We start from the raw sequence: 27847 nt of genomic DNA, 5'->3' as shown, positions 1-27847 counted from the left end.
TAAAACTCGTTGATCGTAAACAATGTGGTTTCCAAGAGTAAGCAATGCTGCGCAAACAAAAATTTTTATTCTCTTGCAGTTTTTTATTCTCTTGCAGTTACTAGCTGGTTGGGATACCTCACAAAATTCACAATTGGGTAAAATATTGTTGTTCATTATTTTGTGTGTGCGATTTGACCCCCCTCCCGCCCTATTGAGGAGGCGCGCAGTATTGCATCGCTATAGGGCATCCACAAGAGTCACTTCCCAAAGAGGAAATGATACCAATGTGAAAGCACTAAGAGTCACCACCCACTCGTTGCCAAGTCAGTTGTCAGCTCGGCTCCGTCCTATGCTAACGCTCAACTCACACCGGCGGTGCAAGGTATGGTGTTGCATCTTGTGCTGGATAGAGTCACATTTGCAAAATGTGACTTGTAACTTTTATCCTTACCTTTGTATCGATAGTTCAATGTTGAATTGACATTTTATCTTGGTGCGGTCCCGGACTGTTTTTTTGTCGTTGCTTTGCTGCCTTGCCCAAGCGTGTTAAATCGGACTCATATAATGAAAGCAAGTATTATATATTTATATGTAGTGACTTGCTTACCATTTTCTCTATTTTGCACTCCTATAGTTTTTGTTCTATTGTTTGCTGTTGTAACTTGCTGACTCACCCATACTGGACATCTGTGAAAAAGAGATTCATAGCTCATCGGATTCCTCCAGCCCAAATAAAGATTCTGATTGCAATTGTCGCTCATTGTGCCCTTCCTGCTGAAATAAATACAATCTAAACTCATAGCGTTTCACCACCACGTGTTCTGCGTACAATTCTACAGAAAGAGGGTGTTTGTAATTGACGGGGGCAGTCATAGCCAGAGACAAAAAGGCTCTGAGTCTGTTCTTAAACGGGGGCAGAGATTTGAGCGGCAGGGTGGCGAAGTGGTAACACTTGTGCCTTTACAGCAAGACGTTTCTGGGTTCGATTACCGACTCTGGTGCCATTTCTGCGTGCATTTTGTACGTTCGCCCCTTCTGCATGGGTTTCTTTTCGGGTTCTCCGCTTTTCATCCAGAGGTAAGAAAGCACAGAATTGGGATGTTTGGTGTTGACCAAACATCCCAATGCGGAACTAAGTACGTGCAAAATTGCTCAATTTGGATTATGCACAGCAGCATCGCCCCTCACTTGAAAACTTGGCAGGACTCTCTTGAACAAGAGACATGAGACTCGGTGAGGTTTTTTTCTAGATAAACAAGGTTTATAATTTTTAAAAACTTCAATATAATATCCAGCAGGGACTTCTGAGTACAGACTACAAGGAGGGAAAGCAGAATGGGCGACCTACCACTCTCAAATTCCTAAAGCTGCCATTAGTGTGCCTCTACGAGCAATTGGGCATTCAAATTGAATCCTAATCGACATGAAGGTGCTTTAGTCTGGCCCTATGACATCGAACATGAGCACTGAACCTGACGAAATGTCAGAGCGCTGAGCTGACAAAAACCGATATCCTGGGTTCAAACTGAGTGTCGTGAGTTGATAGGGCACAAATGACCACACAGAAAAACGTCGTGACATATTTAGTTCTGCACTTAATTTGACAAAAATTCTAGGTCTGAGAATGTTGAGAAACATTTTCTCCAGGAGGGCGAGTGGGAAGTTCCCCCCGACCCCTAGTTAGTGTGTGGATAAGCCCTAATTTGAAGGGATATCAGAGATAGCTCAGTGTTATCTGCTTCCGTGGACCATTCTCTAACATGAAAGGTTGCATTGGGACAAAATCCCAATGGATATGTCATCTCATGACAACATAAAGCAAATCATGTCTTGCTGTGTGTGCAGTGTTGATCGTGTACAGATCGTGGCCACGTCATCATGAAGGTCTATTTGCCGCTTCTGTTGCTGCTGTGGCAGCTGATCCTGCCGTGTCACTCAAAAGTGGAAAAGGAACAGCGAGGTATGCATGATTTTGATTGTAATCTTGCACAAAGAAGGATTTCAGACACAGGTTTCCTTCCACATGCACGTTTATCAGCTCAGTTACCTCGTTTCAAGCTGGAAAATTGAACACATTCGCCAATGCTAACTCGTTTAATACTTAGCTTTGACGGCACCTTTGGCGCCATCTCGCTGCCGCGGCTGTCCCCAGTTGCCTTCATATCGCAGCTATGGATTGATGGTGCCGAAGCATGCATTCTGACAAGTCACTGGCATCTTGTAGACTGGATGAGATGAAGGTTCTGTACCAGATGGGATATTAAGTTTGAGCTTGCGTTGATTAGATTATCCCGTTTTGCCAGTTTCCTGGCTATTTTACCGTGGAGATCCATGGTGGGTGAGCACAGCAACATAACAAACTATAGACAAAAAACATCAATATTGCAGAGACCGAGTACAGGGTCCTTAAGCAATATAGCACCACGAACAAACGAGGTATTTCACAATGCAAAATATATCATCTATAAATGATAACATAAAATTGTTTTGGGTCTTTCGGTAAAGTCACGTAGATAGGATGAAATAATTCCTGCAGTCACGTAAGCTTTAAGTCAAGACAACATATAAATAATCTCTAAATTATTATATACATTCTGCATTGAATAAGACTGGTTCTCTATCCAATAATACAAGGGTTCAGTTCCAGATGAGACATTATTATATTGGATAGGGCAATAGTTTGTTACCAGATCAACGAGGATTAGTTCTATATTTCATGAGACTATAGTTCTCTACCGGATTGAGACAGTTATGTATCGGATAAGACCAGATGAGACATTGTGTATCAGATAAGACAAGGGGTCTCAAAGACTATTGACTGCGTCAGTGGTAAAGCTAAAATTATCTTGTAATGGGAACCTTTCAGTTTTAACCCCATGCCATATTCATCGCAGTCTACAACTTCACTTCTCCACTACGAATAACAAACACATCGACATATTGTGGCAGTCTCTATGTGGATACACATGTGTACATAATTTGCATGCAAGGGTGTATGCATAGTGAAAATATGGTTTTGGGTGCTAGCCACCATGATACAATCTAGTCGCGCTCACTTCATCTCCCTGTATGTATATATGTTGAACTTATTTCGCACCGTATGTAGCCTACCGTGCTAATCGGAGGTGTAGGGGAAGGACAATAAACTAAACACGAAAAGCAGTTGTAAAGGAATTAGTTTTCAAACAGAAATGACATTTTCAAATATCCTCATGCTGGTATCTCAGCATTGCTAATTAAGAAAACGTGTACATTTATGTCTGGCTTAAACAAACATGCATGTCTTGAAGTTCTATAGGTCAAACAAACTGCATTATATTCAGTGTTGGTTTCACAAAGGGATGAAAATTAGCACAGGATAATTTGCACTATTTTTATGAGTCCGTGAAGGTATAATTCCTTTTTGTTGCATTACAATTGGGAATAATTTTGAGCTGTGTGCTTAAAAGGTTGGTGACGTATTACAAGCTTAAGATTTTAAACCATATATATCAAGTGATCATCAACAGCACATAGCAGAAGCATTCAAAGCAATTGTGCTTGAGATGCTGACCAATACCTCGATGCAATGTCTGTTGCCATCTTCATTGTAAACTTTTCCCATCGTAAACATTTAACGTGAGTCAAAATTACATAAGGATGCCAACTATGTTTCACCCAACCGCCTCACCATGTCGTTCCCTTGTGTGTCGGTGTGTTTCGTGTGTTTGTTTACACGTGTGTTTAGAGTTCACAGATGAACAGGTGAAGGAAACATGCAAGTTTTCCCTGGATGAAATCCACGGTATGAGCTCAAGTTACACAATAGGCACCAGGTTCTGGACGCACCAATCCATTATGCATATAATTGCATTTGCTTTCCTTTATAGCCCCCCTCTGTCTCCCAGCTCTCTCATGCTTCCCTTCTCTTGTCTTGGGACCGACAGACGTGCTAACCCAAAGGATTGTTCGAAGTATTACAGAACAATCCGAAAATCCACAATTCAGCAATCCCTGAAGCCCTGAAACTCGTGGATTACTGCTCCCGTAATCCACGGGACACCGTGGCGGATAAAAAAAAAGCTTTGCAGAGTTACAAACTGCGATCCTTAGGAAGTGAGCGGGACTAACACAGAGCTACGGGATTTGAGCTGCAGGGAAATACCGAAATAACCAAGAATAGGAAATACAAAGGTTTTTATTATATTTGGCAATCTACATTATTTTGGTTTGCATCTGCACAGGCTAGCTGTGTTGACCTGAATTGTTTCGTAGATAAGAATTTGTTTGCATTTTTTAGATTTGGACACCAAGGCAAAACAATGCATAGCATTCTTTAACATTGACCCATATGACAAATTTGCCCAATTTGGGTCCAAGCAAAATCTATGTCTTAATCTGCAAATTTCTGCAAATTTTGCCGGTAGTCACATGCCTGCAATTCCTCTGTAGTCCGGAAAAACTTTGTGGTATGGCACCGCTTGGCTCTTTATTACCATTTTTACCATTACCTGCGGCACGCCATTTTGGCGTGAACATTTTTTTGTGGATGATGCAGTGGCAGTAATAACCTTTTTACAGCCCTGAACGAGTAGTGACAATTCCACATTATTTTGGTGGGGCGAGTGTCTCAATAGGACAACCACTATTACTTCCCTACAATGCGGGACCCAATTTACCGACTCCAGAGGTATACTAATAATAATTACAACTTGTAATGCGCCGCACAATATTCACTCTCGAAGAGACAGATCAACTCGGAGGCACGTAGAGGGACCACAGATGAGCAATGAAAGGCAGCCAGATGGTGGGCCAGAGCGAAATCCCCCCCAACCCCAAGCTCTGCAGTCCTCTATATATTAAGGTGCTATCGGCTCATTAGTAATGGATTAGATGGAGTCCAGTCCACAGTTGCTCTACCACGTTATCCTGGCAAGCCACAGAATAACAACCTCGACGCCCATAGGAAGGTCATTTTCCGACATGTGTGATCCACTAACCATTACCGCCTCCACACAGTGCTGAAGTACAGGCGTGTGCCACCACCACGTGGCATGAAGGCATGCGACAGCAAATGACCTTGTTATTATTTTGCTCGAAAAGGGATTTTGGTCATAAAGCTGTCCCCGCCAACCGCTACTGCTGCTGCCTGTGCACGCTAGTACCCTTGCACAACCCCCACCACTACCCGCTCATTACTACCACCACTACCCGCTCACTACTACCACCACTACCTGCTCACTATCCACTCACTATTGCTACCACTACCTGTTCACTACTGTTACTACTACCCGCTCACTACTACCACCACTTCCCACTCACGCTGTCTCTCACTAAAATCTACTTTCCCATGCACAACCCCCCACTGATATCTACCCGGCTTTAGCTTAGAGTTGCCAAGTTTCATGGATAAAAAAGACAGTAATGCCTTTAAACACACAAACACAAACCTGTGTCCAGTAAAAAAAAACAGAGCCTAAAGATGAAGAGGGGGGGCCGACAGAGGAGGGGGTGGGGCCTAAAAGGAAGCTGTGGGGATGGCCTTAAGTTAGAGGGGGCGGGGTCTAAATGGAAAGGGGTGGGGGATGAATAATGAGTCTTAAGAAGGGTGTGGGGCAGAGGAGCGACGCTCAACAATGTGCGGAGCACACTGGAAGGTACAGTTGGTGCATCTGCCAGTCATCTTAGCCAACCCATAGCACCTAGGTTTGTCTCGTGACCTGTCAGCGAGCCTTCAACACTTCACGTGGACTCAAAGTGCACCTGGCCTGGCATAGGCGCTGTGGCGACTTCACTGTCACTTCGTGGCGAATGGCAGGGTATTGGTATTGCGGCCTAAAAATAAATTCGTGGTGGCCTAAATAGGATTAAGTGGGGCCTAAAGAGGAGTCGGGGCAGGAGGGAACACCCAATTCCACATGCCGAGGGTTAATTGAAGCAAATAATTACGTAAGTGCAGCAAGCAGCAAAAAATGTATTGAGTCAGATGCAGTTACAGGCGAACTATAATTAACAATAATAATCATCTTAGCGAATTGTTAATTTCTACTATATGCATTGGATGGGCTAGTAGACAAGGAGGGTTTAGAATCCTGGTTAGGGCTCGAATGGGTGACCACAAGTGCATACCAAGTGTTGTAGGATTGGGCTATAACGGCAGGTATATGTCTGAAAAATAGATTCCATCCCTTTACTGGATTGAGTCTATTCAATACATCCTTCACTGCGGATCTTTCAGAGTAACCCGCCTCATAAGTGTGGGTTTTCTCTGGGCACACCAGCTTTCTCACATAGGCCAAACAAATTTTGGAAGCCACCTGACAAAGAAGTCTTTAAACTATGTGAGGCATTTTTGGGTAAATATGAATAACAATTGCCATTCGCCAATTAAAATCTAAAACAGTTAAAAATACATTTGAATTTGTAATGCACAGTTTTCACTCGAGCCTCAGAGAAAGAGACAATCGATGTCGAAAGCCACAGACAAACAGGTAGGAAGCCAAAACCGTTTATAACAATTCCCCAAGCTCTGTGGCCCTATACACTATTGGGATGTGGGAAGAAACCACAGTATCCAGAGAAAACCCACGTGTGCGAGGAAAGGGTAACACTCAATCCCCATACAGGTGGAACAAATGGAGATTAATCCACTTGCTTTACTGCCATACCCTGGGAATCCAGGAGATGGTCAACTCAATACCCACTGATAGGAACTTTTCACGAATTGTATGTGGTCCACTAACCCTAAAAAGTGTTGGGTGTACAGGATTGTGACACTATAGTCTTGTGCAAATATGGTAATCAAGTAAAGCCACGTGGATTCTAACTGCTAGGCAGTACTGTGCAACCAATAGAAGTAAAAAAAAACATGATTCATGATTCCCGTGTGGATTTTTTACAGCAGTTCACTGCATGCATTCATATATCGATAATTTTAATATGAAACTATTGTAATTTCAAAATCTTTCAATTTTAGTTTGTATTTGTAATGAATTACAGCTGCCTTATAATGTAATTATTTAATCACTTCACACACAAAGAACGGCTGCAAAGTTGGGCTCAAGATAAAATATGTGCAGAGCAAAAGTGATACACAACAAGTTTGAAAATTTGTTGGAGGTAAAAGGAAGGTCCGAAAGAAATTCTACGTTCATGCCTAAGGCAATTACTGAAGGTGGATCAGAATCGAAATTATTCAACAAAGAGATTCACAAGAGCAGAGGATTACAACTGTAGAGATGAGGTGATGGGATCAGGTCGTGTGCAGGAGAAAAGGGGATTCTGGCATCGGGGGGCAGTGGTGTAGAGAGATCTTCAGCCAGCAGTGTATTGATAATATCTGATACACAACTGTTGTATTATTTTCTTTGCTACACAATGACCTGTGCGTCCTCAAATAGTATTTGATCAAATATATATATCTGTTAGCAGGGGCGGAGCCAGGATTTCAGGCCGGGGTGACATTCAACAAATTTTAATTTCAAGAATGATTAGAGAGTCAGGCTGTTGAACTAGACGCCATCGGTCGGCGATACACTCTGACAATGCAGTTGCAGGAGTCGGCCAGACCGAGTGTTGTACACTTATACGCAGAATGTCACCCCTGTCACCCCCCCTGGCTCCGCCCCTGTCTGTTAGTGGCTATTTCTTAAGATTGTTAAAAGTTTTATTTTAGGAATGAAATCAAGATTGAATTATAATTATTTGCCTTTTATTTGTGGTTTGTCTCGGTTTTTGAGGTTTATTTACTAAATCTAAAAATACAACTAATGTTGATAATGACAAAATGGCGATCCAATCCTGTTCACCGCACATTTTCTCACAGATTTGCTTCTGCTGCTGGAATGTGTTTCTTACTGATATATATCCGACACTGCCATGGCTTAATACGCTGAACTTCCAATCCAGAGCTTGGGAGCACGTTGGTTCGATCATCTGGCATGGCAGTTGAATTAAATGCGAATTTCTTCAATCCCTCCTCCTCTGTCGATCAACACGGTTGGTCGGCAGATTGTCAATATGTAGATTTCGTGTTGGGGGGTAAAATGTGGGTGTTATGACCTATTCCAACACGTCTGTCTAGCATGGAAGAGTAGGCCAAGATATCCTCTAGTGGATGCCCTCCCACCAGAAGAAAAGTGAGCAAGGCATTTCAGATCTGCATCTTTAACCCTTGACCTTTACTGTGTTTTTTTACCAGTCTTACAGTCACCTTGAGGGTGCAATTGTGAATTTCTCACCAGATTGCAAGTACACTGGCTGCCTCGAGGCAACAGCGCGATGTGGCGACAAAGAAAATGCGACTGGTAACTTTGAATCGTACACATGCAGATCCGCATGCACACATATAGATTGAGACTATGCACACGTGCATGCATTCACACATTTTAAACAAAGGCATTCCTTTTAACTCTCTGATGCGTTTTCGGGTTGTACCAGGTGTTTAGCATAATCACCGCTTGTTGCGGAGGGTTTTCAGATCGAGTCGCACAGCTACCCTGGTGAATACTTCTGCTAATATTAAACATGCATGCTGTCAGCTTCACAGTGGATGTTAAATATTCCATGACGTCATTCCAAACAGGGTAGTGGCTGGGCCATATGTGCTGCCATCACAACCCAAATTTGACAAGATTAAAAAACTCCAGCCTGTTCTCCTATAACGTGGTAGTTGCGTTCCTGAAGAACACCATTATTTTATTGTTTCCCTTCTACGTGACTTTACCGAAAGAACCAAGAATAACACCACGTTCTGAAAAAAATCGTGTTATAATAAATAATATATAATAATGGAATGAAAGCACAGTCTGCGATAACACATGAGTTGCATATGCAGGCTGAACAAATATTGAGGTGAGTGGGTAGCATTAAGAAGCATCCCGGCTTGCGTGATGCTCCACTGAGGCAGCCGTACAACCGTTTATTCCTACTAGCGACATAGTTGTGTAAGTTCTGTTGATTCAATTGTGTTATACCCAATTCACATCTGCGTTATAAAAAGTGTTCCCTCATACATTCATCGCATTATATCCAATTCACGTTATGAAAACACGTTAAAGGAGAACAGGCTGTACAGTTGACCCTTCTGCATCGCGACTTTCCCCATCGCGATTTCGATATATCACGGGGTCGGCATAAGAAATTAAATGGGAATTTTTGTGGAGTTTTTGGGAGTTTTGCGAAAGCCGCAGATGACACGCAAAAAGTTTAGTAACTCATAATGTATATAATATATGTACAGTACTATATAACATTAAAGTATTTTATCTTTTAATACCATAAATATACACAATTTTTTTAAAGTTACATTTTGCAAAAAGTAAAAGTTTCCGAAAAGAACGCGAAAGCCAGCAGACGACATGCAAAGGCTCACAGCACCCCCCCCCCCACCCCCTGAACCCCCCGGCTGGAGGTGCTCGCTTCGCTCACCAACGGGACCAAAAAAATGTACGCGTTTTTTTCCAGATCGCAGGGGGCCTGCGCCCCTAACCCTCGCGATGTGGAAGGGTCGACTGTACTTGCAAATTGCAAAAATCTGTGAAATGTAGCAACATCGTCCCCTATTAAGAAACCACTGCAGGCTTCGTGAAGCATAGCACCTTTCGATTTAAAGCTTTCGTGACTGCAAGGATTCATCTTCTTTGGTTCTTTCGGTAAAGTCACGTAGAATGAGAATAAAATAATAATTGACAGCGCTGTCCTACCAGACAGTCTCGTCCCTTCACCTGATGAAGGCCGCTTGTGTTGTGGCCGAAACGTCGTGAGAATTTTATTGTGTTATTTTATTTTATCAATTTGTTATTTTATTCTCATTCTACGTGACTTTACCGAAAGAACCAAAGAAGACATAGCACCTTTGTGATGGCCTTGAGCTATAAGCACGGTGTGAATAGCAAATGTACATTACTGGCGAGATAATTTGTTGTCTAAACTTTCACTCCACATGCTGGGGATCTTCTTTAGGCACCCAATGCAGTTTTTTGAACAACACCATACCGTGCGCCACCACACAATGTTCCGCCACATCAGGCACTAACCACCCCCTGCACCTCCACTCCTTGTAGCACCACACTCTCCTCCCACAACCTGTGCCACCACACCATGTGCTAATTGCACCATACACCACCATACCCTGCACCACGATGCCTTGCGCCACCACACCCTGTGGCATCAAGCCCTGCACCACCACCCCCTGTGCCACCACAGTTTAAATGTCCTCATCGTTGTCAAAAGCTTGACACAGAGCCGATAAGTTTACGATGCTTGCGTTTACGCCGGGCCTTCTGATGTGTTTTTGCGTGGGGGTTTATGTTGTCGTTATGATGGTGCGTTTCTGCCCTCTCCGTGTGGCCAGCCTGCGAGTTCAAAGAGTGCATCAGCGTGAAGACAAAATGCGAGGAGCCGCTCAACCAGTACCTGACGGCGGAGGAAAGTGAGCCACGAGAGATTTGAATGGAATACTTGCTCTCGTGACATGCTACGCCAATAGCACAATCGGGATTAACATTGGCTAAAAATATAAATAACATTGTAAACAAAAAGCCTGAATGGCAGGTGTACACCAAGTGAGCCACTTGATGTGTCATCCTTATGTTGTCCTGTGATTGATCATCACTTTGCACTGCCTCACAACTGGGCCATCCATTTGGAATTCCTGTATCCACTTCAAATCCGGTAAATGTTTAATTGTTTATGTACTGACAATAACTGTGTTCCTTCAAACTTCTGCGTGGCCATGGCAGTCTGCGAGGGGGACGCGTTTGATCAAGTGGACTTGCGCTGCCTAATTAACTCACGCCAAAGCTATGACGAGCTCACAGGTAACAACTCGCTGCGATCCCTTCTCTGTTGCCATCAATACCTTCACTCATCACCGCCACTAACCCCGGTCATCATCATCAGGCATACTTACGGGAAAGCTATCATTGACACGATCATAAAGGTAAAGGTGCGGCCCCACAATTGCTCGCTTGTACCACTGCTGACGGAAGGGTCTCCACTAGAGGGAGCTCCAGAGAGCCCCTCTACTGCAGTGCAATTTGACCTCCTCGCCGACACTGGCCAGACGTCTTGGACGTGTACGTGAGAGGCAGGAGTGCCCACGCTTCACCCCACCACACTAGACCTGCCGATTTACTGTGCTATGCCCATTTATACTGTTGGGTGGACAGAGGTGGTGGTGAAGAGAGATTTTATAAACTTGCCCATGGTTTCAACTTTCATACCCACCGTGGTCATCATTGTCATCAACGAAGGCCTACAACCATCACAACAACCACCACTCGCGTTGGCAATCTGACGGTCATCATTACTCCGAGGAACATGTATTCTGATCCAGCAGTCTACTGCTGGATGAGGGTAGTGCCACGGCCGTATTGGTCATGAGGGTTAATTTACCATACTTCACCACACTGGTCAGTGCGTGGTAGCACGGGCGAGCAACGTGCGTGGGCGCACAGACATACAATTCAACAATTAATTTTGTTGCAGTCTTCTGCCGCCCAGCACATGGACCCACGATGGTCTATAACACCTGTTGTATGCGTCTTGCTCTCCCATCCAAACAACCACCCAGGTTCAACTCTGCTTACCTTCCGAGTTCTCATGGGATTGGTTATTACTCACATAGCCATATTACGATGTCCCTTGAATGTACAGTATTAGCTTAGTCAACCGTAATGATTTCACAATACTGTATAGGTAAAGTCTAGAAACTTTTTTTTTTACCTGTGCCACACCACTGGAAGTGGAGTAGAGTCACGGATATAATGTTTGGAAAAATAAACTGGAACAGGAAAGGGCAGAGAGCACGAACGATTTGGAAATAAGAGGAAAATAATGAAAAATGGGACCATATGTCAGAAAAGATGAGGACAGGGAGGAAGTGGCTACATAAGGGCCTCGATGTTGCATGGGGCAGCGTCTGTTTTCACAGGGGGGTCGGGGGAGGAGTCACGTGATTTACGGGAGGCTTGAGCCGATTTAGACATACAGGGACTCCTCTACTTACGAACATTCGACTTACAAACTTTCAGAGATATGAACAAACCTACCCATATGTCCAGTTGCCTGTTCGGACCGAGAGTTGTAAGTTCAACCGCAGCGCAATAGATGGTGGTGGTGGCATCGACATCTGCAGAACATAAAAAACCAGTGGCATCTACATCTACAGGAGATTATACAACTTTTAAAGCCATTCCTCGTGTTCAGTGTACATGCCGTACAACATGTTTGGAATCGTCAGGAGTAAATTTGGACTTACGAATAAATCGATTTCACGAACAGACCTCTGGAACCTAACTCGTTTGTAAGTAGAGGAGTCCCTGTACATTGTATATATATGTGTAAATGAGAGTTGTTGCAATTGGGATCTGCGTGTCTGGTAGGTGCGGGAGGTTGTTCTGAGTCAATGCATCACTTTCCCCACAGCATGCAAGGGCAAGGGCTATGCGAGCGCCAGGAAGCAATGCTTTCAGAGTATGTACAAGAAGAAGATCGAGGCCATTGGTGAGAGCTGTGCTCATAAATGCGTGGCTTCGAAAGATTGAGCCGGGTCCCCTGCAGATGTCCTGGAACTCGTTGATGCTGCGCTGGTTACCCTGTCTGTCCCTGTGGCTCGTCATTGATGTTATTGATGCTGTTGATGTTGTTATTGATGTTGTGTGCTGGGCCCTGATTGCCTCATACCATGCTCTGCTCTTTCTCCTCTCTCTCTCATGTTATCCCTGCCCAATGCCCTGACCGCCCCCTCCCACCACTACCCACTTCTTCCCCAATTTAGTGATTTTCTTATGTAAAGGATTTTTAGCTGCAATTGCATTTATTACAAGAGTAAACATGTTGTACTACAGTTGTAAGAGATACATGTATTAACTAGTTTCGGTTAGAACTGTGATAAAAAAAATACCTCACAATTGTCAATGGCACTGTGACCTTCAAATAAATAAATATATAATGGGCAACGTGTTCGAAAGACCACAGGGATAGAGTTACTAAGGGTTAGAGACTGCACTTAACACCATGGGGCCTGAGATTATATTTTGACCAGTTTCTAAATTAGCATATGAATGGTTACGACTGAGTAACAGAAAGACCCTTCAATAATCGTAGGTATTACCCAGCTAATTTATATTGAAAAGTAATTGTGGATAGATGTGTCCTTGGAAAAGCAAGTCACAATCCACTTAGCAATACATCCCTGGGCCCAATTACCATCACACTATTATTAAAAATAATCTATGCCTGGAGTTTCCTGGCTGGCTGCTGGCTTGGTTCCTGTCTACCCCAACAATAACTCTGTTGTTAGTGGCTGCTTTGAGCCGTTGCCAACGAAACTAGCTGGGTACTTGACGAAACAAGTACCCGTGGAACAAATAATCATTGATATGAATTGAAACTGCAGAAAAAATTTTCAGAAAACTAAATAACAATAATTGATGCCAAAGAAGTGGGAGTAACTAATACAGTATACTGACACAGTTGTTAAATAATGTTCTCGAAGGTTTCATTTGCGCTTTAATGTTATTATTTTGCTAGAATATCCTTTAAATCTTAGGGAATTGAAAAAAATCTCAAAACATTATCTTGGCATTTTATCCATATATATAAAAGGGAAATTTGTGCATGTGTGTCTGTTCGAAATGTTTAGCATACTTCCCAACATGCATCAAACTTGAAATTTGGCATGTTAGTAGCTTCTAGACTGTACACAATGCAAAAATAAAAAAAATAGACTTTTGTATTTTGGGGGGGGGGGGGGGTGCAATAATGCATGTAATATATTGCACAGCAAGTGAACGATGACGTCACATCTGTGATGTCACCCGCATGCGGAAGCGTTACGCAGTGTGCCTGCTGATGTCACACATCCCCCCCCCAACCCTCCACGTAGGCCGTGTATCCCGTACAAATGCGCGGCATCGCTGTCTCGATTTTCTAAGTCAACGCAACTATTTTGAGCTCGCTCTTAAATATAAAGCAGAAAATACATCTGTTTGTGTGAAGCAGAAAAAATACTCGAACGCTGACCTCTGACGTCATGAAATTTGCACAGCTTCTGCTGTCTGGAATTTCTAAGGAACGCGACTATTTTCAGATCGCGACGTCATTCCTTTCCCGAGTTGTATAAATCGACCTTACGTATAAGTGGGTTAAGGTTGATTTTTCCTTCAGTGAAAAACATCCGATTTAGTTAAATTGATTTGTTTAGGCTTTTTTCTTTCTTGTAAGCATCACATTTTTTCAGGGTTTTTCAGTGAATTATAAGGGAATATGAAATTAATCCAAGACAAGAATCCAAGTCCCGGGTGAAGCCGGGTAGTAAAGCTCGTTATTAGATAAAAAGCAGCTTATTTTAAGTGTTCCGAGTAGAGGATTGTGTGAAGAATATGAACATGACAGCTGTTTATTATTTTCCATTGCAGAGAAATGAGGCCTCTACTAGTTTCAATGTTAAAAAATGTAAGTGCCCTACATTACAGAGGCAGAGAAGTTTGAGAAATAAAATGTGAGGCACCCAAAACGCTGACTGCTCAGTAATTTGGGCCTTTGGTGGAGCTGTGCATCCTGACTTTGGTCAAATAAAAATAAATCTGTTCTTGATGGCCCAAAAGTCAGGACACATAGGGTTATTATATTTATTTTAACAAATCATTAAGGGTTATTTCATGTATATTAACAAATGTTCAAACGGCATGAATTATTCTTTGAAATGAATTCAGGACTATCTCTTTTTTAATAATTACAGCTGCCTTCTTTAGCATATATGTAACAATAAAAATGAATTAAACTCCTTTGTCTTTAGTGCATTTTCCATTTTTTTAAGTAATCTGAAAAGGAGAGATCAAACATAAATATTCATAATCAATAGATACAATATTAACTTAAAGAATAAACATTAAAACAAATTTAATGGCAGTGTTAAAATAAATTAAATAGCCCTATGTGTCTTGACTTTTGGACCACCCTGTATGATCCAAAAAATGGCGGTGCTCGTAATTACCGTGATGATGCAATGGAAGGTAATTGCTGGATCTCTCTGGCGTGTTCCGCTATGCTTCCGATTCTCACCTGCACCACTGTCCCACCTCTTTTCTCGTTCCAGCCAAGAAACAGCTGAATCTCCGCAGCATTCCTGACCGAGTGCTCGGTGAGCAACATGCCAGCGAAACGCATTCGGACGCATTCTCCGCGCACGTCGGGATGTCGTGTCGATCTCGTCCGCCCACTCGTTAACACGTTCCGTCATTTTGTCGTCCAAAGAGTGCGCGCTGGATGACTGCTACAAGAAGACAGAGGAGTGCCTTGAACCGTACCATCTGCAGTATGCTAAAAACCCAGGTGAACGTTCTACACCGTCGCAAATATTGGGGACAAATCCATGAATGGTAGGAAAGGAGTTTTCATTAACAGTTTATGAACAAAAAATACAAATTACATATAGTTTTTGTCTCTTTCTGCCAATGTGGCCATTTTATTTGAATTGAAAATTAGCAGAACACATTTATCATAATTTTTTTTACCTGGTAAGGCCCACTGAGCTATATAGCTCTTTTTTAGAAGCGACCTGGATACAAATGATAACGCAACGAAGTATCTTATCATGTAGAAATGTATAACAGCCAAATACTCAAAACGCATGTTTCTAAATGGTGAGGGAAAATTGGAGGACCTGGAGAAAATCAACACATCGACAGGGAGCACATGCAAACTCAAAATATACAGACGTCAGAGTCGGAATCGGAATCGAACCCACGACCTCCTGCATACCAGGCGAAGAAGTTAACATCTTGCCACTGTGGCACCCCAGGATAGTGAAGGAGTTTTCACCAATAGTTGGTGAATAAATATGCATATACTTTTGGTCTCTTTCTGTCAATTTGGCTTGGAGATGTCCGCTTTTGTATTGAGAATATCGTTCAATCGAGAACCTGGTGACCCTGAGTTTGAGTACCAATCACGGCTAACATCATTGGCCAGCGATATCTGTTTATCCTGTCCTGGGTCCATCCAGCAGTGGATGGAAAAGGGCTGTGAAAACACGGTATATATTGCAGGGTGGCCCAAACATCAGGACACTTAGGGTTATTTTATTTATTTTGAATATCACATTAGGTTATTTAATTTATTTAAACAAATGTTCAAACTAACTTCCGTTAACATTAATGCATGCAATCATTATTTTTAAATGGATTTGGGACATTTTAAAAAGAGATTACAGCTTCCTTATGTAGCTTATATAAAAACGAATTGAACTCATTCGTCCTGTCCATCTTCTTACCATTTTTAAATGTCATCTGAAAAGGAAGATGAAAAATCGATATTAATAATGATGACAGATAAAATATTAACCTAAGGAATAAACAATAAAAATGTTCATTGCCAATATTAAAATAAATGTTTCCTGACTTTTGGGCCACCCTGTATATATGCACGCCTACTATAATGCCCCAATGTTCAATAGAATGAGCATTAGCCATTTCATTGGAATGCGATCTTTACCTGCCCATGCCCATTACTTTGTTGGTTGACTCTAGGTGCTCTGTCATTGACTTCCACCCTGTTTTTTTTCTGCAGCCTCCTTGCGGGAGTTTCAGCTGGAACATTGTGCCTACGTCGCCAAGGACTTCCCCCATTGTGAGAACAGGGAGGAGCTCTCCTCCACTCATCTTCCTCTTCCCACTGTGCTCCTATGGCCACGGGGCACCCTCCAGTCTTGTCTCCTCATCCCCTGACTCCATGAGAATAGCCTTTTCTAGCATTAGCACAAGCGTGGTTGGCATTGGCCCTGGTGCAGAAAATGAAATGAGGCCCATGTTGAACTTCCCTCTTCAATTTAACACGTAGGCTTTTGCGACCAATATTATTGATAAAGGTTTTTGGGTTAGTTAGTGTAAATATAAATGTGTCATTAATACGTTCTGCATATTTGCAGATAAACATAATCCATTATAATTTTCATCATTACAATTAACCCCCCCTCTGATCTTTGCACCTGATAGGCTCACAGTGATGACATCATCTTGCTCTATTTAAGACCAGAAGCAGGAAGACTTCTTCACAAATCGCCTGATGAAGCTGGTTGCAATCACCAGTGAAACATCGCACTCAATTGTAAATGTCGTGAGTTTACTCGCCATCACACCGATGTGCCGAAGTAGTGACTAATTGGCACGTTTTGTTTACGTGACAAACCTTACTAATTGGTTGTGTCGGGTGGTACATTTATATTCCCTACTCTTCATAGCCCGGCGCCTGCGTCCCTCTGTCCCGTGGGACCCAGTGATGCTGCACACTCCATAGCAAAGCCACTTTCTTCCAGTCTCCATTAAAAATTTCACATTTATAGCTGTGAATCAGGAAACCAGGACACTACCTTTCAGGAAGTGACATTGTTAGCAATGAATTATTTATATTAAGACCTTTGTAGATGAGACACATTCAAGGGGAAATGGCATTCCAAACTGTCCTATGCTTGAAATGTTTGTTTTTTGTAAGCCGTTGCAGCTGCAGGAGAGCTCCTTTAGTCTACAATACCATAGTCATTTGCTACTCTTGCATTAAAATTCCCCATGAAAAGTGGGCATTCATGCCGATGTTGTTTTAGGCTTTTCTAGGAAATTGCCTGTGTCCGAGTCTTCAGCCCTTTCCGTTCAACCTAAGTCGCACTGATTGTCATGTATCTCTGAATCTCAGATATTTATGGTTCTGTGCTTGGCATTACTGTGTCGTGTGTATTTCTTATCCAACACTGTCACACTGTCGTCTTTGGTTCATCTTGAACTGCACCGGTTACTCTACCATTGCTTCGTCATGAAAACTTCATCTGCGACAGTAGGCTGCCCCCCCCCCCCACCCCCCCCCCCCACCGAGTCCACTTCTCCCCAATGCTGGGTGCCTCAACACCTAACGTGGATCTCGTTTGACCCAGTGTCATCCAAGTCGGTTTCACGATCAATAATCATTGTCTCATTGTCCACTGGGCTGCAACCATTCATCCTCCTCGTGGGTAACCACTTGTGAGGCACCTTATCTCTGTTACTTACAAGCAAGACAACCTGGGTTTGTAATCGGAGTTTCCCTTTTCTAGACAGATTTGACTCAACAGGCTAAGCGAGCTCTATCTGCCCCGGTGTTCATTCAGAATTCCTTTTTCCTAGAGCCCGTGCAGGTTTAGCCTTGGTGCGCCAGCGCCTGGTTACTGTAAGTCTGTGGGTAGGCCACGTATCAACCAGGGAGATTATGTACTCTGCCTCTGTTTGCAGCTCAGAGGCTACAGCTGGGGGCCTACGAGGTAGCACTCACAGAAACTCAACGCATTATGCATATGTGCATATTCATCTGCACGACTCAGCGGAGAATATTTTATGAACCAAAAAATGAGTACCCTTTTTAAAGAAAACTAGCAATCCACACGTTCTTTGGACATGTCTTTCCCTCCACAGACAGCCAGCCAGTCTTTTGTATAATGTAGTATGATAGTACGATAGTGTATCCCGTGCATTTGCGCGGCACCCAGAGCCGGCCGGGGTGGAGGGTTGGGTGGGTGTAGGAGGGATGATGTCAGTGCGACGCACATACTCAGCACAATGCTGTGGGATGCAGTGACGTTCGCACGTGGACTTAGCCGTGCGCCAGCCTGACAGGAATCCAGGCAGAACACGTTTTTTTCAAATATGGTATGACGGCCGTCAGGTAAAATAAAAACCCACATTGTTTGAGAGGCCTTGATATTTGAAAAGTTTGGCACAATTGTGGCAGCATATACATTTAATAATATTATCTGCAATCATCCAGGAAAGCCTCATTGAGTCTCAAGACTCTCTTTCACAAGTGTCCTGGATTGGGATGTTTCGCCAATCTATTAAGGGTTGTCTGTCTTTATGTGGGAGGACACGGGAGAAACCCCACGCAGATGAGGTGATAAGACAACGCTTCGCAATGTATGCTGTGAGCTAAATCAATTTTGTACTGCCATCTCTTAGTTACCTCGCTACCCCCATGCCTATTACACCCATTCAAATCCTAACTAGGCTCAAATCTGCTCAGCTTCCAAGTTCCGAAGAGATCGGGCACATTTGAGGGGTTTTGTTTGCTTGTACGGTTTGTGTGTGACCTCAGACTGTGAGACCATGCAATGCACCAAGGAAGTGGATGCTTGCGGAATGCAGAATCGGAATTTGATAGAAGAGGACGGGACTGACGGTGAGTTGCACACCATATTGCACGGAATTCTGTTTGCCAGCTTTAGTAAAGAATACATGCAGCCATGGTGTAATAGTTAGTGCACTGGACTTGCAGTTCATAGGTCGCTGGTTCAATCGATATCGCAGCAATGCAGGAGTTGAAACAATGGGAACGTTTCTTAAACCTCATAGTCTCTATCCACCAGAGGTTGTCGATCGGCAGGTCGCGAGTCGGTGGGGTAAAGTTTAAATACACCGGCCTCTTCCAAGATGCCTGGCCAGTATGGCAGGGTAGGCCACACATAACTTCCAGAGGTGATCTATAGAGCGTCTTCTGGTTGAGGCCCTTCCACCAGCAGCGACAGTAACTATGGCAAGTCCTCTATTTATATTGGGGATACGTCCATGGAAAACCGCGATGTTGAGCGAAAAGGCGTAAACCGAAAACCTACTTCACCATTGACTCAATGATATCAGTTTAACCCGTAGGCTTTCGCGATAAATATTATCCATAAGAGTTTTTTTTAGTGACATCGTGTAAATATAAATGTGTTGTTAAACCCACCACCCGACAAAGCCAATTTGTAAGGTTTGCCACATAAACAAAACATGCCAACTTGTTACTACTACATCACACTGGTGTGTCGAAGAGTAAACGCTCATGTTTTGTTTACGTGACAAATCTTACTACAGTGGTACCTCGGAGATCGAACGCCCCAAAACTCGAACAATTCGGTGATCAAACAAAATTTTCAACCATTTTTGCACCGGACATCGAACAAAAATTCGGAGATCGAACAACTGGAAAAACCTGTTTGGGCCAAGGCGCATAGCCAGGGCGACCGAGACAAAGGCGAATGACCCAGTTTACTCGTAGCTCTCGTTCTTTATCACTGTAAAGTTCCTGCCCCCCAATACGACTCCTCTCATCCAGCCCATGGACCAACAGGTAATTTCCAACTTTAAAAAAACTCTACACGAAAGCCCTTTTTCAAAGGTGGCAAAATGGGCTGAGTTACACAATTTTGTAGAAAAATATCCAGATAAGGCAGTAGCCAGCAGAGCAGGCGATTTTTATAATGATAATGCATTGAGTAATTTCAGAAACATCTTAAAACGGAGGCAGAAACAATCCTCTCTTGATCAGTTTTTAGTAAAAAGGCCCTCAAGTGAATTTGAATGGAGGGGGACTCCCTTTCCAAGCAACACTGACACCTCCTCCATCCCCTCCTCACTACCATCCACTCAAGCCATCCACTCTCCTTACTACAGGTAAAGCGAAGTTCAATGTTCATTTATTCTATTAATTATAACTGTGTTTTTGTATGCTTTTATGTACTGTACTGTATTTTAATATTGTAAACTTTGTGTAAAAATGGCCCATAATAGGAGCATCCTTGGGTGGGGAACCAATTAATGCTATTTCCATTCATTCTTATGGGGGAAATTGATTCGGTGTTCGAACAATTCGGTGTTCGAACACGGTTTTGGAACGAATTAAGTTCGATCTCCGAGGTACCACTGTAATTGGCTCTGTCGGGTGGTGCCGAGTTTAACGACACATTTATATTTACGTGATTTAACAACAAAAAATACCTATGGTTAATTATATACATTTAGGATACGTTCCTGGGGTTAATTCGTTGGTCAAAATTTGCAGAAAAAATTTAGTAGGTACCAAGAAAAGATAACAAAAGATGCCCAAATATGTATGGTTGTTAACGCATTTAAATACACATTGTACGTTAATGCACGGCAACTCACCGGAGATTTGTGGCGGAGATTGGATTTAGTTTGGTGTACAATGCAGTGGCGATGTTGGAAGCACCGAGGCTTGAGTGCCTGCCAGGGGGCACCGTGGCATTAGCGGGGGCACCGTTGCGCACGCTGCCCAAACTCCTGCGTTATTTCAACTCTTAAAAACGACGTTTTAGTGAGTCGATGCATGTCAAATTGAATTACGTCCCTTGATTAAATCTTGATTTGAAGCTTTCGTGACTGCAGGAAACCATACTCTGGTTCTTTCGGTAAAGTCACGTAGGTAGAAAAAATAATAGATCACGACGTGTCGATCGCAACACAAGCAATCGTCATCAAGCGAAACAGATACAACAGGAAACTGCTGGGACAGGAGAAATAGAGCATATATTTATTTTTCTCCTGCCCCAGCAGTTTCCTGCTGTATCTGTTTCGCCTGATAACGATTGCTTGTGTTGCGATCGACACGTCGTGATCTATTATTTTTTCTACCTACGTGACTTTACCAAAAGAACCAAAGAGTATGCCCCTTGATTCGTTCGTGCGACACTATTGTGAAGCGGCATGCATAGGACCAACGTAAATAGAGTCCTTACTGTAATTAGGGAACTGCACTTTTACCTTTTTTTCACATGGTCTTCATTCTAGTGATGAACTGTTTTATATTCCGCATGTTCAGGAAGCTTTACATTCGAGTGCACATTGCATTAAACGTGGTGTCTTGCAACAGGCGCAGTGAACTTACACTCTGGCTACATTGCCTCGATAAGGAAATTGTACACGTTGCATGTAATGTGTTCATATCGACTTGCAGCTACTAGAGGTGCTAACATTCATGCCTCCTTGAATCATGACAACTGGGTTGGGTCATTCTACCCCTATAATTACACAGATGGTTGAATTTACATCATTGTCAACTCGTGCCATCTGCCCTACTATCAATGTGACAGACCTTATGACATTGTTATCAAGAGATGACTACTTTGAGCCAGTGCTATGGATCAGAAACCCAAAAATGTGATATAATTAATGCCCTCTGCACATTTGTATAACGCCAACAATACCTTGTATTCTAGCGACTTGAGTTGGCCATATTTTGCCCAAAATTCGAGTTGAAAGATAACTCAATTTGGATCTTTCTTTAACAAAGTTGTGTTATCCATGATTTGCCGAGTTATGCGAGTAATCACACGAGTTGGGCAGGTCAGCCAGTTCAGTAAAAAAATTTCAGGCAAGGGCCATTGGGCTTAAGAAGCTCGTTTTCAATGGCGACCCGGCCAACGGTCGATAATGTGCCATTCACATTACATATGAATGGAGAATTTGCAGGTGTTCCATAAAAAAAAAGCAGGGACATTTTATAAACATAGCTAATAAACAACCTCAACTATGTACAATGGGAGTCAAGCTATCCGTCCAAAATAACAGTTGGCATGACACTAGCGAGTGACAGGTGTTATCTATGAATACTTTTGAGCAAATACTTTCCCAGACATAGCCTAGGGTCAAAGGCCAAGATCAATTTGGTGATGATAGGTTAATTGTAAAGGTTAATTGTTAAATTAAATGTAAAGTAAAATATTCCCTCTAGCTACAGCATTTTTTATCGTAACATATTTGGTGCTGTAATTCCATTTGGGCCGAATTCTGACGCGGCGAATCTCGGCAATCGCACGTAGCAAAATTACTTGCAGTTGACAAAAAAATATGGATACGCAACTGCCAGGATGGCAACTTAAGTTTCGTGGTTCACGGTCTGCCAGCTCTACAGTGCACTGTGTGTGTTGTGTCTCGCCGGGTGCAGTGGGACTCATCGCTGGCGTTGTGTGTGGACTGCTGGTGGCCATCATCGCGGTGGCCTGCGTTGTGTTGTTCATCAAGAAACGAAGCCAGAGCCGTGAGTGCACGCTCATTTGCACCAGACTTTGCTGCATCTTATGTTCATAATAGCGTTAATTGCAGTGAGACCTGTCTATTAGCCATTCTTTCTATTTTTTTCATTGATAAAAGTGATGCAGAAAATTCATCATATATATCCTCTTTTTACGTATTTTTTTTTTACATATCACCAAAAGAACCCCAGTAAATCTCCCCGGGTAATACCTCACCGCCGGCCAATTTGTTGTCATTCCCCTGCACCTCCAATTAAAATGATTAGCTACGTACGGTGCGAAACAAGTTCAACATACATACATACTAATCGTGTGCCTCTGTCACTCGCACCAAAGGTGGGAGCAGCCCCAACGGACGAGGCTCTCCCGTGCAGTTCAGCCAAGTTTCAACCATCGCCAATGCGTGAGGAAGCAAGAGAGCAAGCGTGCGAGCACATACGTACATGCGTACGTGCTGTGTGGTACGGAAATATCTGTGTCACAGCGATGGGCAACTCAAAAAGACCACACGTGCCACTCAAACCCATGTTTCTTGCGCATATCTTGTTAATTGGACCGTGTAAGTTTCTTGATTGGCATACAAAGGGGGGACCGTGTATGTCCCGTGCGGTATTTTGAATTGCCTATGCATGGTTTTCTTGCTCAATGATCATTGCGTTGCTTTGGCTCTGCGTTTTACTGAAAAATTCCACTTACACATTCTATTGCAAGATTGTAACGAATGGCATCAAAGACAGCAATAACAATGTAATGATCTGACTAAACAAAATGAAAGCATTGAATCGAATTTCCCCAAGATAATTTCCCCAAGATAAATGCAACGTAATCCTAACGTTTGGCCATAAAACGTTAGGCGCATGAAAATATCGCGCTTGTGAGACTCCTGACATATGCGTTGTAAACGCAACTTGCAGTTAACTCTGGAGATCCATTGTGTCAAAACCCCCTCTCTTCAATTGCAGTCCCAAGTGGTTCATAATCTATGGATATGTGAGACGGTGCAGTGGATAGCTTGGTTCGTTAACCACAAAGCATTTTCCTCTTGGGCCTCCCCCCATGATATTGGCACTCATGAATCTGGCCCTGAATGGCAAGTATTATGAAGTTGATGTTCGCTGACATCAAATTGTGATTGAATAAATTGACCCAAAGCGATAAAAGGGTCTCTGGTGAAATTTTGCACTGACGGGATGGATGCTTTTTGTATTTTTAAGACAACTTAAAATACTAGAGGACCATTGTATAATTAGAGTCCGCTTAGATGACCGTTATGTTTTTCGTTGCTTATCATTCAGGTGAATTTTCGTGCATTTTGGTGATCTGGATGTCTGCAGGGCGAGGTTCTCAAACTCCAGTCCTCGCGACCCATAACACTATGTATTTCTGCATTTACGTTCTGATGCGCCCTACTACATTCTCACCTACTCCGACTGGACATCTGTGGATAAAAAAGAGCTTTATAGCTCACCAGATTCCTCCAGTATAAATACATTTTCTGATTCTGAATTACCAATTTACTCTCCATTCAAATACATTTAAACTTGTTCGGTGCTGCACGGGCCAATTTATTGTTAAACATGTCCAATGTGATGTGATAATCAATTAACGCTGTCTGTGTAAATATAGCGCAATCAAATTAATATTGAGATCTCAGTGTGTGTGCACTCATGCTTCCGTGTCACGCGTACAGCGTTAATTTCTTAGCGCTCGTCACGTGAGACGTGTTTACAACAATCATGGGACTCGTGCGGCGTGGAACGAGTTAATTTTATTTGAATGGGGAGTATATTTGTAAATGCCTAGAGACGTAGCATGGTGAGTCACGCGGATTGGAGTTTGAGAAACCGTGCTCTATGAGTTTTTATTAAAACTGTGGTTCGCTGGTTCGAGCTGGGACTCCAGACCCCCTCTCACAAAGCAGATGCAACCCTAAAAAATACTACAGCACTTACTGTATAGACACATTAACATGCATAAGAATGTGCTTATTTTAGGGTCCTGCTTTGGGATGCTTAGCCAATTCCATGAATGAGTGGTTATTTTAACTCGAGAATTCAGCCCTGAATTACTCGACACTGTTCCAGGGTCCGGTCCTGGAAGACATGCACAGGGTTGCCCAGATGTCGTGTGACCGCCATTTAATTATCTTAAACTTAAAGGTTTATTTAAAATATAAATGAATACACAATGAATATACAAAGGCAAACATGTTATGGATCAATTAATTGGGGGTCACATGACATCTGCACAACTCTGTAAAGTGCAAGTAATAATATGTAATTTCATATATAGGCTTTCACAGCCAATATTATTACGATTCTGAATTACAGTATTTTCTATTTGGGCGAGATCGTGTCGGTATACAGTCACGTAAACAAAATGTTACTCTAACCCTCCACCACCTGGTAGAAACAATCAACTTGATATATTTGGATTTGTAAGGTGGTGAAGGTTTACAAACGAAATCAATTATGAACAAGCAATACTATATCATTTGCTCACTCAAAAGATTAATTATTTAGCCCTCTATGTAACAAGATATTAAATGTGTTGTATAACATCATGCAATAGCGGGTAAAGTGTCTACAGAGGGCATTGTTACACCTGGTCTCTTGGACCCAGGGCTGCATTCTATGATTAAAGCTGTGGTTACAAGTGTAGGCACAGCGCTCGACGGTGACATCACATCGATTAGCACAGTTGGCTACGTACGGTGCGAAATAAGTTCAACATACATTGCGTACCATATTTTTCTACCCTCATTAACGAAGCTCTGTGTCTATGAAGGAGGCGAAGTGTTTTTGTGGATTGTGTGTTTCTTTAGGATAAAGCTTTGCGCGATCATTCTGTGTTAGATTCTGGCCTACCGCTGTCATGAATATAGGCATCAACGTTCCCACAATACAAAGATTATAGCCTGTTAGGGCTGGTGCTGTTAAGGAGCACTGATGGGGTGGGTGGCCAGCACCACGCCTCGCCACCTTTGTTACTCGTGTTAATTTGGTTTTGCGTTGACAAAATGGAGATATTCGCCACTGATGGACGTGGACGAAAATCGATATCACGCCACCGGGCTCGTAGTGAACAACGCTTATTACTGCACCACCGCCCCCAATACAGACACACACATACAGTCACAATAATCATTAGTAGCTTTGTGGAGATGACAAACAACGGGATAAATGGACAATATTTCAGTAAACATGGATCGTTGTAAAATTATAACAACACGCCAAAGTTGGATGTTAACTGAGATGTCTCCAATAGATATTAAAAATCTGAAATCAATTGTTATTGTATAGAAAGACACTAGTAGTGCTGCTTGGTGCACAATATTGCAATGGTGTGCAATCTCTCTTTAATAATCGCTGGGGTTAATTTTGCTCATATGAGTTTTTACTCTTGGAGTTTATCTTCAATATAATTGTTCATTCATAGGGTTAAGGAGCCGTCGGCAAAGTTGCACAGGATAACGGAAGCTAGCTGTTCACCATTCAACAAAAAACTCAACACATTCGTCAATAATATTGTCACCTTTAAAAAAAGATTATAGTAGGTGACGTTTTGGGTAATGCCCCTTTTTCACAGTACATAGGAAAGAGGAGCTATTGCGCGAGACATCGCTGATTGTATCTTACGATACTTCAACCAAATCGTGACACTGGTTCCACGTCAGACTGCGATTCACTCCAGCGGAAGGCGTGAATGTGCCTGTGGATAGACTTTAGCCTCGTAATGCGGAGGCGGGCCCGGCATACATAAATTTCTTCTGAGCGGGTTTTTTTTTTAAATAGCAGCTCAATAAACGTGCAACGTTGAGCCAACGTTGGCACGTTATTAAAACCTTTGGGCCAACGTTGGCTCAACGTTCCATGTTTACTGGGGGGTCGGGTGAAGACAACATTCCAGAATCACAGGAGACATCACATCGTCAACAAAATAGGTGCGCAAGCTTTCAGCCGGAACAATCAAGGAACGTTACCATCGGGGATTGTTGGCTCGTCACATCCACCCCAGTAAAACATGTAACGTTTGCCAAACGTTAGGCTAACGGTTCCAGCTATGTACCAACGTTGAAACAACGTTGGCACGTTTACTGGGATCTTGCCTAAATGTGTCCTCAGAACTTGAATAAAACGGCTGATAGGTTTATTGGAATATAGGGAACAATAATGGAGGATTCTCACGTGTTCTGTTCTCTAGTGGTAGTGCTTTCCAACAATAATCGCTACTCCATGCCAGCCTAGCAATGTTCCGGAGAATATCGAGTGATTAATTAAACTCTGCTCCTATCCCTAACAAGGTGAGTGGTGTCTCTTAGTTGTATCCTTCTAAAATGGCTACATGCAGCAGCCTCCTAATGTGTCTCCGTTTCGTAAAAAAAACAAGTGCACAAAAGAGGACCTTGCTGTTGTCAGCAAAATTTTGGTTTTGGAATTGTCACTCACTCGACTGATGTGATTTGATTTAAATACGGTGGTTTGTTTTCAACACCAGTTTGGTTTTCTGCCTATTTGAATATAAACACGTCCGGTGGTGTAAACATCTCTATATACCAAGTGTGGCAAATATTTGGTGTGTAATTTTTTCTGAAGTGAGGAATAAAGGCTTAAGATTGCTGAATAATTAAGCGTTGTTTTTCAAAGTGCGTACAAAAAAGTGTCTAAAGTGTGTGTGTGTGCGGTGGCACAAACACACTGCGCTACGAACCCGGCCACCCGAGTTCGAGTCGGCAAGCACCAGTGGCGAATACAGTATCTAACCTGGTCGTAGGCCTCCCCTAGGTTGACTCTGCTTCAAACGAGTACCAGGTGTGCTGTGTAAATATCGCCACTTGGGAGACAAAGGTGGCCGGGAGTGGTGCTGGCCACCCACCCGTCCTCTTGTGTATCTTGCCGGCCTTCATCGGTTCTTGCCAACAGTATTTTAATCGATTGGCGGTAGCCCGGGTCACCATAAATTATTGGTGGGCCGTGCATAGATTAAGGTTTTTTTTTTCCTGGGAGCATCGCTGGTACTACCACCCTGTCCTGCCGGAGGGCGACGCTGGGA

The 27847-nt window shown here is 42.8% G+C and overlaps 1 protein-coding gene across 1 annotated transcript; it reads left to right on the top strand.

The window, feature by feature from the left end:
- Positions 1-243: 243 nt before the first annotated feature.
- On the top strand, positions 244-27421 carry LOC116941317 (uncharacterized). The gene is made up of 13 exons (XM_032952300.2): positions 244-364; positions 1828-1942; positions 3710-3766; positions 8205-8267; positions 10316-10393; positions 10704-10781; positions 12391-12468; positions 15065-15109; positions 15223-15300; positions 16537-16596; positions 19081-19164; positions 22708-22800; positions 23132-27421. Exons 2-13 carry the CDS (start codon positions 1861-1863, stop codon positions 23200-23202), a joined length of 867 nt encoding a protein of 288 aa, XP_032808191.2. The 5' UTR covers positions 244-364; positions 1828-1860; the 3' UTR covers positions 23203-27421.
- The last annotated feature ends 426 nt before the right edge of the window (positions 27422-27847 follow it).

This window comes from Petromyzon marinus, chromosome 1 (genome assembly GCF_048934315.1).
Source record: "Petromyzon marinus isolate PM22_M1 ecotype Great Lakes invasive population chromosome 1, UKy_Petmar_22M1.pri1.0, whole genome shotgun sequence".
Taxonomy (NCBI): Eukaryota; Metazoa; Chordata; class Hyperoartia; order Petromyzontiformes; family Petromyzontidae; genus Petromyzon; species Petromyzon marinus.
The sequence above is the reverse complement of the archived record's forward strand: the minus strand, read 5'-3'. Positions and strand labels throughout refer to the sequence as shown.